The 11,285-nt window shown below is 40.9% G+C and overlaps 1 protein-coding gene across 1 annotated transcript in view; it reads left to right on the top strand.

Moving 5' to 3' along the window:
* The window catches only part of LOC311231625 (amyloid beta precursor protein binding family B member 2-like), a 123,109-nt gene that overhangs the window by 92,593 nt on the left and 19,231 nt on the right, over window positions 1–11,285 (top strand). The window contains 1 exon segment of the mRNA XM_084318255.1: window positions 5,481–5,627. Within this exon segment, the coding sequence (XP_084174381.1) occupies window positions 5,481–5,627 (147 nt within the window).

Consider the following 11,285-nt stretch of genomic DNA (forward strand, 5'->3'; position numbering starts at 1 on the left):
TACCGCCTCAAAATACAGCAAATACAACCGTTTTGTTTACCTTTGGATTACAGATTGGACCTTTAAGATGCCAGCAGGCGGGTGCTGGTTAGCGGCCGTGTGTGTGTGCGTGCGTGCGTGCGTGTGTGTGTGTGTGTGTGTGTGTGTGTGTGTGTGTGTGTGTGTGTGTGTGTGTGTGTGTGTGTGTGTGTGTGTGTGTGTGTGTGTGTGTGTGTGTGTGTGTGTGTGTGTGTGTGTGTGTGTGTGTGTGTGTGTGTGTGTGTGTGTGTGTGTGTGTGTGCGTGCGTGTGTGTGTGGCAGAGATACACTGTCCTTAGCAACACTGTCAGTGACAGTTACCAGACACAAACACACATCTACTGCTATGGCATCTGGGCTGGCAACAACTACACACACAACCCAAGACACATTACACACACACACACACGCACGCACGCACACACACACACACACACACACACACACACACACACACACACACACACACACACACACACACACACACACACACACACACACACACACACACCAACATGCCAGTACATACTAGGGATGGGTCACGATTTTCAGATTTTCAAATAGTTTATGCGACTATCGTCTTGTCTTTATATATTATTTCCCCCTGTTTTTACCGGCACCTGGTAGTAACACGTTACTAGTACTACCGCCAGAAGGTGGAGGTAATGCATCTATAAGAGATGGTTCCCAGGCAGGGAGGGCCCATTTCAGACATGTCTATTCCTCATAATGGGTCTCTTCCTTAGTAGGGATGGGCGTGAGTAATCGACTCGTAGCTATGAGAAAAATTGAAAAAAAACATCGAAGTTATACATTTTTATGATTTAATTTTTTTATTTATTTTTTTTATCTTTTACATATCTTTTCACATGTATGTGTAAGATTATAACTGTTTGTTGGTTTCCTTAAACATATATACGTGAATGAACAAAAATAAGTAAGAACGTTTTTTCCCCTTTTCAAGTAATACACAATCAATCGAGTATAGCATGCGATCAATCGATCTGGATTTTTCTTTAAAATGCCCATCCCTATTCCTTAGAGCTGAGGAGGTTCAACCGACAGTGCCGATGGCCACAGAGGGAGACTTGGTGAGATTAGTTAGACTAGGTTGAATAGTTCCCTGTGAATATGGAATAGTATAGTTCCCTGTGAATATGGAATAGTATTTTTGCTTGAAATGCCCATTCCTACGTACCAATCAAACAACTTTGCTGTGGTATCTGACCTAGAATCATTCCACAATAGGAGGAGACTTACTAACTAGAGACACAATATACTGTATCTTACTAACTAGAGACACAATATACTGTACCTCACTAACTAGAGACACAATATACTGTATCTTACTAACTAGAGACACAATATACTGTATCGTACTAACTAGAGACGCAAGAAAAAAATAAGGAAAAAAATTAAGAAAGAGAGGGTACTATTGTCTGCTTGTCTGTATATTTTCCCCAACGGAGTTTCACTTCCGCGTTCGGTTTGCGCGATCTGATTGGCCACTGACGTTTTTTTCAGTGCCAATCGCGTTACTCCTAACAATCGTGCCAGCAGGCTGTTACCCTAACCCTAACTTTAACCAACTAACCCTAACCCTAACCTTAACCCTAACCAACTTCGAAAGAGAGCGACTTCGAAAGAGTCGCCAAGCTTAACCAGTTTGTTAGGAGTAACGCGATTGGCGCTGAGATAAACGTCAGTGGCCAATCAGATTGCGAAAACCGAACGAGGAAGTGAAACTCCGTTGGGGAAAATATACAGGCCACCAGGATGCCTAGGGTTTTATAGCTATTAAGGCAGATCAACTACAAAGTTTGTGTGTTGTGTAACTACTACCATCTACTGGTTCAGACTAGTCCTGCAACTTCTAACAGGCCTCTGGAAACATCCCTGTGTGTGTGTGTGCGTGCGTGTCTGTCTGTCTGTCTGTCTGTCTGTCTGTCTGTCTGTCTGTCTGTCTGTCTGTTTGTCTGCTTGTGCGTGCTTGTGTGTGTCCATATGGAAGTGTGTGTGTCTGTGTGCGTGTGTGTGTGTTCATATGGAAGTTTGTGTTTGCGTGGCTGCGTGTGTGTGTGTGTGTGTGTGTGTGTGTGTGTGTGTGTGTGTGTCTGTGTGTGTCTGTGTGTGTCTGTGTGCATGCACCAGAGTCAGAGTCTGCTTGGCACATCAAACCCAATCAGCCTCAAGTCAGCAGAATGTGACGTTCTCTCATTATTCATCATCATGTCCCAGTCTGGCCTGCTAGCTGCACACATCCCTGAGAGAGAGAGAGAGAGAGAGAGAGAGAGAGAGAGAGAGAGAGAGAGAGAGAGAGAGAGAGAGAGAGAGAGCAAGAAAGAGAAATGGCGGAGAGAGGTAGGAGGGAGAGAGAGGGAGAGAGATGGGGAGAGAGATAGGAGGGATAGCAGATAAGGAGAGAGAGAAAGATAGGAGGAAGAGGGAGAGATAGAGGAGGTGAACGATAGAGGATGGGAGAGAGATAGAAGGAAAAGGGTAGGAGGAAGAGAGAGAGAGAGAAGAGGAAGATTGAAAGAGAGAAGGGGAAGGAAAGCCTTTCTGTGTGTGCATGTGTAATTGATTTCTAATATATTTTAAAGCAACAATCTCAAACATTTTCATATAAATAAATGGCAATTCTTCTACCTAATCTGAAGGTTTCAGATGAGGGCAGCATGTCCAAGTGTGTGTGTGTGTGTGTGTGCCGTGCGTGTGTGTGTGTGACTGAATGGATGGATGGATGCAAGGCAAACGTTGTAAAGCGTTTCGGTTTTGTTTTCATAAGATCACACAAATGATTACATTAGATTACATTTATTGTCAGAGAACAACTAAATCTTATGGGAAGCCTCCATATTTTATGTAGTCTACAGGCTGGCACTGGTTTAGCAGGGGAGGGAAGGTGTGGTTGCAAGGCCTGTTGACAGTTCATAAAACTTTTTATTAGTTAAAAATAAGAATTGAGAGTGAGAGAGAGAGAAACAGATGAAAAGTGCAGAATGAGGAGGTAGAAATAAATGCTATGCTAATTGAAATATGAAATCAACTTTGAAGGCACAACAATTGCATTGCCAATGAATATTAGGTTATAAAATACATTTGCCAGATTTAACGTTACTTCCTTTAATCTAATGTTAATTAGTTAATTTGATTACATCGTTCCCATCTTGTATTGTTTAATAATTGTTGGTTGATTGATTGACGTGATTCTTTTATTTCTGTGTTATGCACACAAAGTACTCAACCCTCATGGGTGTATAAGACACCATTATTACATTACACATTACATTCAATTATCTATACAGATTGCATAAATACAGATTACAGCTTAGATTTAATCAAAGTATTCTTCCTTCTCTCCCAAGCTTGGCAAATAAAATCTGCTACAAAAACATATCCCAAGACTCTAAATAGTTTTGCACACATTTATTTAGTTTGACAAGTATTGAGAGTTAATGAGTTTGAATATGGCCACCAGTGATATCAGCAGTGGACACCCAATCCATGTGTTGTGTTAATTACAGTTTAATGATTATTTTTCATTTTATTTATCAAATAATTTTATTGAGCTGTAACCAACACAACACACTGATTCAGTGACATCTGGTGACATCACAGGAGATACTCAAACATATTACAAAACAGTGCAAAACAGTTTAGAGCCTTGGGATATGTGTGAGATGTGCAAAAATAAATCAGTGTTGTTTTTCGGTGAAGTGCCCCTTTAAGCTAATAAGGTTGCCCATGGCAATCTGGGATGACATCACTGACTAACTATCTCATTCAGTCTTGAGTCAAATGCTTTTTGGAAGTCAACGAAACAGGAGTATATTTTGCTTTTATTTTTATTTATTTGGTTGTCGATTAGGGTGCTGAGGGTGAGAATGTGGTCTGTTGTACGGTGGTTTGGTAGGAAGCCAATCTGTGATTTGCTCAAGGCATTATTGTTTGTGAGGAAATGTATGAGTCTGTGGTTGATGATCATACAGAGGATTTTTCCAAGGTTGCTGTTGACACAGATCCCACGGTAATTGTTTGGGTCAGATTTGTCTCCCTTTTTGTGGAGCGGTGTTATGAGTCCTTGGTTCCAAATATTGGGGAAGATCCCGGAGCTAAGGACAATGTTAAGAATTTTTAGTATAGCCAATCGGAATTTGGAGTCTGTGAATTTGATCATTTCATTTAGGATACCATCCGCTCCGCAGGCCTTCTTGGTTTTAAGTGATCTCTCTCTCTCTCTCTCTCTCTCTCTCTCTCTCTCTCTCTCTCTCTCTCTCTCTCTCTCTCTCTCTCTCTCTCTCTCTCTCTCCTCTCTCTCCCCCCTCACTCTCATCCTTGATCTCCCTCTACCTTCCTCCATCTAATCTCTTGTGTCTGTCAATGTCTCTCTCCCTCTCCCTGGCTAAGTGCTGGTTGATGTTTGTTGTCGGGACTCGGGATTTCAGAGCATCTTGTCTATTCTTTTACAAATCGAGTGGACCTGATTTCAAAACCCTGCCCTCTTTCCTTGGATCCTCCAATCACAACCGTTGCTTCCCTCATCAATTCCAGCAGCCCTGGTTGCTTTGGGTGGAACAGACAGCAGGGAGACTGAATGTCATTAAGCACTTGAGAGACGAGCTAGACTGGCCTTTTCAAGTTCTAGATCAACTAGAATTTGATATAATAAAGTTATTATTATTATATCAAGAGTTTGCCTTGCAGGTAGAAAACAGGCTCTTTGGAACTCTGTCAGGCAGTACATTGCAGTGTTAAAACACATGTCTCCAGTTTGATAAGTTACCACAACTAGTCTCAGTGAGTGAGCTATATATGTCTGTGTGTTGTTGTGCGTCATGCTGTATTCAAAATGCCACAATCGTATGTTCTTCCAGTATGATTTAGTTTGTTACGGCTATTTGCTGATAAGGTACATAAGTATATTTGGTACTCTGTCCACCTTCAAGGGCTGCTGGCAGGAATACCTTCAAACACAACCAACAACTACAGTAGGCTACTTAGTATTTAGAACTGCAGACTCAGTATCCACTTTCAAAAAGAACCTGAAAAACTCACCTTTACAGTCTAGCTTTCACTTAAAGTTTATATTCTTATTTTATTTATTCATTTATTTTGTATTCCTCTTTTTATATTATCTTGTACTATTTATGCATATTTAGTGTTCTTGTTTCTCTGTTTTATATTGTTTTGTATTTTATATTATTATTGTTATTACTATTTATTGTTATGACCATTATTCTTCTGTCTGTCAAGCACGTTGTATCCCTGTATTAGAAAGGTGCTATACAAATAAAGTTTATAATAATAATTATTATTATATTATTATTATTTCAATAGAAAACCAAAAGCTACCATACCCATGTTAGGCCCAGTATGGGAACAGCTCTGGAAACATGTTTATGCAGTTGTAGATAATGTCAACATGCTCAAACTCCTGGTTGTGTGTGTGTGTGTTGCAGTGCTTCGCAGTGCGCTCACTGGGCTGGGTTGAGATGGCGGAGGACGACTTGGCTCCAGGCAAGAGCAGCGTTGCTGTTAACAACTGCATCCGACAGCTCTCCTACTGCAAGAACGACATCCGGGACACCGTGGGCATCTGGGGAGAGGTGAGAGAGAGAGAGAGAGAGAGAGAGAGAGAGAGAGAGCGAGCGAGCGAGAGAGAGAGAGAGAGAGAGAGAGAGAGAGAGAGAGAGAGAGAGAGAGAGAGAGAGAGAGAGAGAGAGAGAGAGAGAGAGAGAGCGAGCGAGAGAGCGAGAGAGCGAGAGCGAGAGAGCGAGAGCGAGAGAGAGATTTTATAAAAAAAATATTATTTACACACTAATACTACAAGGGATGTGACAATACAATCAAACACACTGGTCAACTCCTGAACCACTTCACTTTCGATTTTGTTTTTCCTTGTAAGATATATTGCCATTTTCGCTTCACCCAACAGGAAATTTAACAGTTTCCACTTAAAAGCATTGCTTCTCCTGTAACCAGCTCCAAATATAAAAGCAGCCTTGGACCACTCCTTGTTGAGAGACAAAAACAAGATTTCTAATGTATTAAATAAGACCTCAAGTCTACCATACTGCAAAAAACAATATGTTCCACGCTTCCACAGAAAGGACATTCATTTGACACATTAGGATTTACAACAGAAATAAATGCGTTTACAGCAACAGCTCCATGGAGAATCCTCCACTGCAAATATCCAGTTCTTTTTTTTAGGGGAGTTTATACAGCACTCTCCAGCCTGGACTTAAAACACAGTTCACATCAAATTTGTTTCTCCACACAGAGTCCTCTTTTCCATTTAGCTTGCCCGTGTTGAGAGCTTTGACACAACACCGACAGTATATAAATCAAGTCCTTTCAAACATGTTTCGTCCAATAGACGCCCAGAACAGCCATTAACATCTGTATAAAGTTCCACCTCTGGAAAAGGGTCCTCTTCATCTGGGGTCTCCTCCCCCACACAGTACATCCTCAAAAGCTTAAAAACTTCCAAAGACAATCTTTCAGCCCACCGTTTTAAAATATAATCCATTTGTCGGACTGAATTCAGACCCAGCAGTTTAGCCACAGCATGTCCATCCTTTAAACTTGGCCCAGCTACATCCACAATTTTCCCCAGCGTGAGTATTCCGTTTTTGCACAGTGTGTATCCGAGGCTTGGTGTTGAACTTCCCTAATGTCCATTCTCGCCCCACCGACAAGAGGTTCCTCCAACAACCAATAGGCTACAGTGAAAGAGCAGGCTCAGACATTTTCCTTTTAAATAGATTCCACGGTTTAAAAACCCCTTTGTAGAATGGAGACAATTCTGACAAATTTATCAAATGACCATCCATTAACAGGTTCAGCGCCAGAGGTCGCCAGAGGTCAGTGCTCTGTTCAATGGGGATATATTCCGGTGTTTGCAGTGCTAAACCTATATTAAATATTATAGCTATGGATCTAATAACAACGTCGATTGTCAGTGAGTTTCTTCCGGTCAACATGCAAAAACAGATAATTTTTTCATCCATACATTTCCGTTTTATACGGTGGTGAATATGAGTACATTACAGACACACGCTGCGATCGCAGGGAAAAAAATATTGGATCAGCGCAAGATTGATAACATATAGTCCTTACCTTGTATATGATGTACTGCAAAAAGAATAATCCAATTATCTGATCGCCATTCCCAAATTCTGATCGTGATCGTGTGTCCAACGTTATCCACCAAAACACATGAACCGGCGGTGCTCGAGTGTCCCCAATCCATGTGTTATAAACGTTACTCATGCCCGAGAAGGAAAACCTGGACTGGACTTCTTAGATCGACGTACAGCCCAAGCCAGAGGGTTTCCAATGATGTGCAATACCGGCCGCAAGGCGTTAGGCGGCGGTATTGGCCGTTTGCGATCTCAGAGCCATTCCCAATGATAACATCAGGCTGGATGTATGAATTATGAATGGATATAGCGAATAAAAGAAATAACGATTAAAACCCGACTTTTTCTCGGGTTTGGCGCCCAGCGCATGGCGAGTTAATCCGGGATATCTCGGGTCTGGCGTCCAATGTGTTAAAAACAAACCAGCATCAAAACCGAACCCATTTACCCTCCTTAAAATGACACTCGCAACATCCCTCCACACAAGAATGTTGCCTGCATATGTGAGGTACTTTTGTACAAACTGAAGACGGAAGGTTGCCATTCTACTCTCTATGTGTATTAACTAGGGATGTCTGATATTATTGGCCGATATTGGCATTAAAATGTGATATCGAAAAATATCGGTATCGGTAAAAAAGAAATTAAAATAAACTTTATTTATTTATAAATCTTTTAGATTTATTTAACCTTTATTTACCCAGGCAAGCAAGTAAGAACAGATTCTGATTTTATTTATTGTCAAAAGTATGCATAATGTTGTGTTAATTCCACGACAAGAGATATGTAATGTTAATTACCTGAAATTATTCAGTTTTTTGGGGGTGAAACCCTGCATATATCGATATCGGTATCGGAAATTAAGACTTGGACAATATCGGTATATCGGTATTGGTAAAAAAGCCAATATCGAACATCCCTAGTATTAACCCTTGCCCCCCCTCATCCTTAGGCAAAGAAAAAAACAGCTTGAGGTACCCAGTGTAACCTGTCCCAAAAAAATTCCACTAAGATGGCTTGCAAGCTTTTTATCAATCCACTAGGTGGCTCCATACAAGCTAAACGATGCCATAATGCAGAAGCTACCAGGTTATTTATTACCAAAACTCTTCCTCTAAACTAAAGGACATCTTGGTAACAACCACTTCCATCTATCTAATCTTCCTTTAATTTTTCCATCAGCCCTTCCCAATTCTTTTTTACTGTTGTCTCATTCACCTAAATAAATGCCCAGATACTTGATACCTCCTCCATGTTAAGCCCCCTGAGAAGACTGGTAAACCACCAGACACCTCCCCACTGCTAATGCTTAACGTTTTCTCCAATTTACCCTTGCCATTGTTAAAAAACTAAAATCACTAAAGCATTTCCCTAGAACAGTGGTTCCAAAGTGGGGGTCGCGAGCCACCGCGGGGGCGTCGCCAGATGATAAAAAAAAAATATATATATATATATATTTTTTTTTATGCAGTCAGGCCACTGAACTTAGATGCAGGCCAGGCCAGTGTTTCTAGTTGCAGCGGCGCAATAGTTAGATAACTAGGTGGGAACAACCTGGAGATCACTACAACTCACACAAGTTGGAGAACTCTCTCTCTCTCTCTCTCTCTCTCTCTCTCTCTCTCTCTCTCTCTCTCTCTCTCTCTCTCTCTCTCTCTCTTCTCTCACACACACACACAAAGGAGCCGCATGTGATTGGTGGAGGCGGGACCCTTACAAAAAACAAAAAATCCATCAAAATCAGTGTTGTTGCTAATCATTGACACATGCTAGCCTGTAATAATCCCCCCAGAAAAATCTACTTTGCATTTTTTTTATACTACTATTGCAAATATATGCCATCACACACACTGGCATTTAAAGGGGTAGAATTATAAAAATTAATATGTGGTGTTATGATCAGGGCTGAAGTTGAATAAAAGATTGTATTATTTTCAATATGACATTACAAAAAAACAGAAAATCCATTGTTGCTAATCATATATGCTAGCCTGTTTTTTAACAATATGCCATCACAAACACTGGCATTTAAAGGGTACAAATAAAAAAAATTCCTGCACCAGAATGCAGGAAATGAAGTCTTTGTAACAAAGAATTTCCTGGTGGGGGACCCCCAGACCCCCCGCTTAAAAAGTGGGCCTGACTGGGCCTATATTTCGCACTATATTTCCTGGCCTGAATGATTACCCCAGTCCGGCCCTGGTTAAAAGCCTCCAATGCTTATTATGCCCCTTTTCCACTGCATGGTACCTACTCGACTCTACTCTACTCTACTCGGCATTTTCGGTTTTACATTACCAAAGTACCTGGTACCAGGTACTTTTGGGTACTTTTTGGGTACTTTTTTAGTCCCTGCTCTGTCGAGGTTCCAAGCGCGTGCCAAGCGAGTAGAACTGGTACCAGAAAGGTCACGTGAAACACTGCAGACCACTGATTGGTCAGAAGAGAGACGCGTCACTCCTTGGAGAGTCTGAACGAAAACAGAAAGCCGCCATCTTTAATGTCTCGCATAGGATTTCATTATGTTTGCAGCAGGCACAAGTGCAATAAACAAAGGATACAGTCACTGTGTATTCTGCCTCATTTATTGATTAAACAAAACCGACATCAACACAATTTGCCACCGAGCGGAGAGTTTAGTCTCGCAAAAAGATCGCTGACTTGTTAAGGCTTAAGCTTGTTGTTAGGTTAGGTGCTAATGTTGTGCTAGCGTTTTAGCATGGCTATCGTACATAACGTGATCAATATAACTCGCTATTGATTGTTTGTATGAGTAACATTAATGCTAGTAGAATAGACACAACGTGAGGTAATCACCATCCATTTTAAACCGGTTATTACCTAATGCTAACGTTAGCAAATAGACGCGACTGGTAACGTTACAGCTTTGTTGTTAGCCTAATGCTAACGCTAACGTTAGCATAGACAGCCTAGCTAACGTTAACGCTTGTAGAATATACACAATGAGAGGTAACGTTAGCGTTAGCAGAATGGACACAACGAGAGTCTCGTTAATGTTGTTATTGATTGATTGAAAACTGTGTTTTACTCTGGCTTGCGCCTAGCTCACGGACATAGCTATGCTGGAGCTCTCACAGAGCTATGGAGCTCTCAGCTGTACACCAGCAGCCCCGCCTCCCCACACGGAGACAAACTGAGTACTTTATTTTAGTACCTGCAGTGGAAAAGGAACGAAGTACCAGGTACCTAAAGCGAGTAGAGTAGGGTAGAGTCGAGTAGGTACCATGCAGTGGAAAAGGGGCATTAGTGTGTGTGCGTTTGAACGTTTGCATGTTTCATCCATACATTTCCATTCAATTATAATTTTTTTTAAATAAAAGAAATTATAAATATTTTATTTTTATTGATTTTTTTTTAAATTTGTTTTACCTCCTATAATAGTGGGCTCTCTGACATCGTTATTTTGGGGGTCGCGGCCTGAAAACTTTGGGAACCCCTGCCCTAGAACATGAACATCTTTTTAGTTTGTGACCAGGATTTAAACGTCATCAGCATATGCAGATAAAATCTGTGCTTTTTTAAAACCTGGTAAAAACAGACGTATCTTGTGCAGTAATGGTTCAATGGATATAGCGTACAACATTCCTCACAATGGACACCCTTGCCGGATCCCTCGTTCCACACTGAAAGGAGCACTCAAACCCCCATTGATCTTCAATACACTCTCAATGTCTTGGTACAAAACTTTGATCATAGATATAAGACCTGGGTTGAGGCCAAACTGCTCTAATATCTTCCAAAGATAGAGGTGCTCAACCCTGTCAAATGCTTTATATATTGTTTTATTATATTAATAAATATATATTATTATAATATTATTATAATAAATGTCTGTCGTCTATGCGAAACCACATGTTGTAATTCAGGCACTTTGCAACCTGATGACATTAATTGGAGATACAATTTTTCCATATCTGGCAAGTTCTCTCAGGATAATTTCATCACTTATGAACGGTGGAACGTTCGCCAACGTCACCTTCTTTGCTGGCATTGCGAGTGGTGTCACTGACACGAACGTGTCATTTATAACTAGACCATTGATAATAACAGTATTTGCTTTAACCACATCGTCTACAAAGATTACGACGCCGCCGTTCA

Source organism: Notolepis coatsorum (assembly GCF_963971535.1).
Source record: "Notolepis coatsorum genome assembly, chromosome: 7".
In the NCBI taxonomy this organism is placed as follows: Eukaryota; Metazoa; Chordata; class Actinopteri; order Aulopiformes; family Paralepididae; genus Notolepis; species Notolepis coatsorum.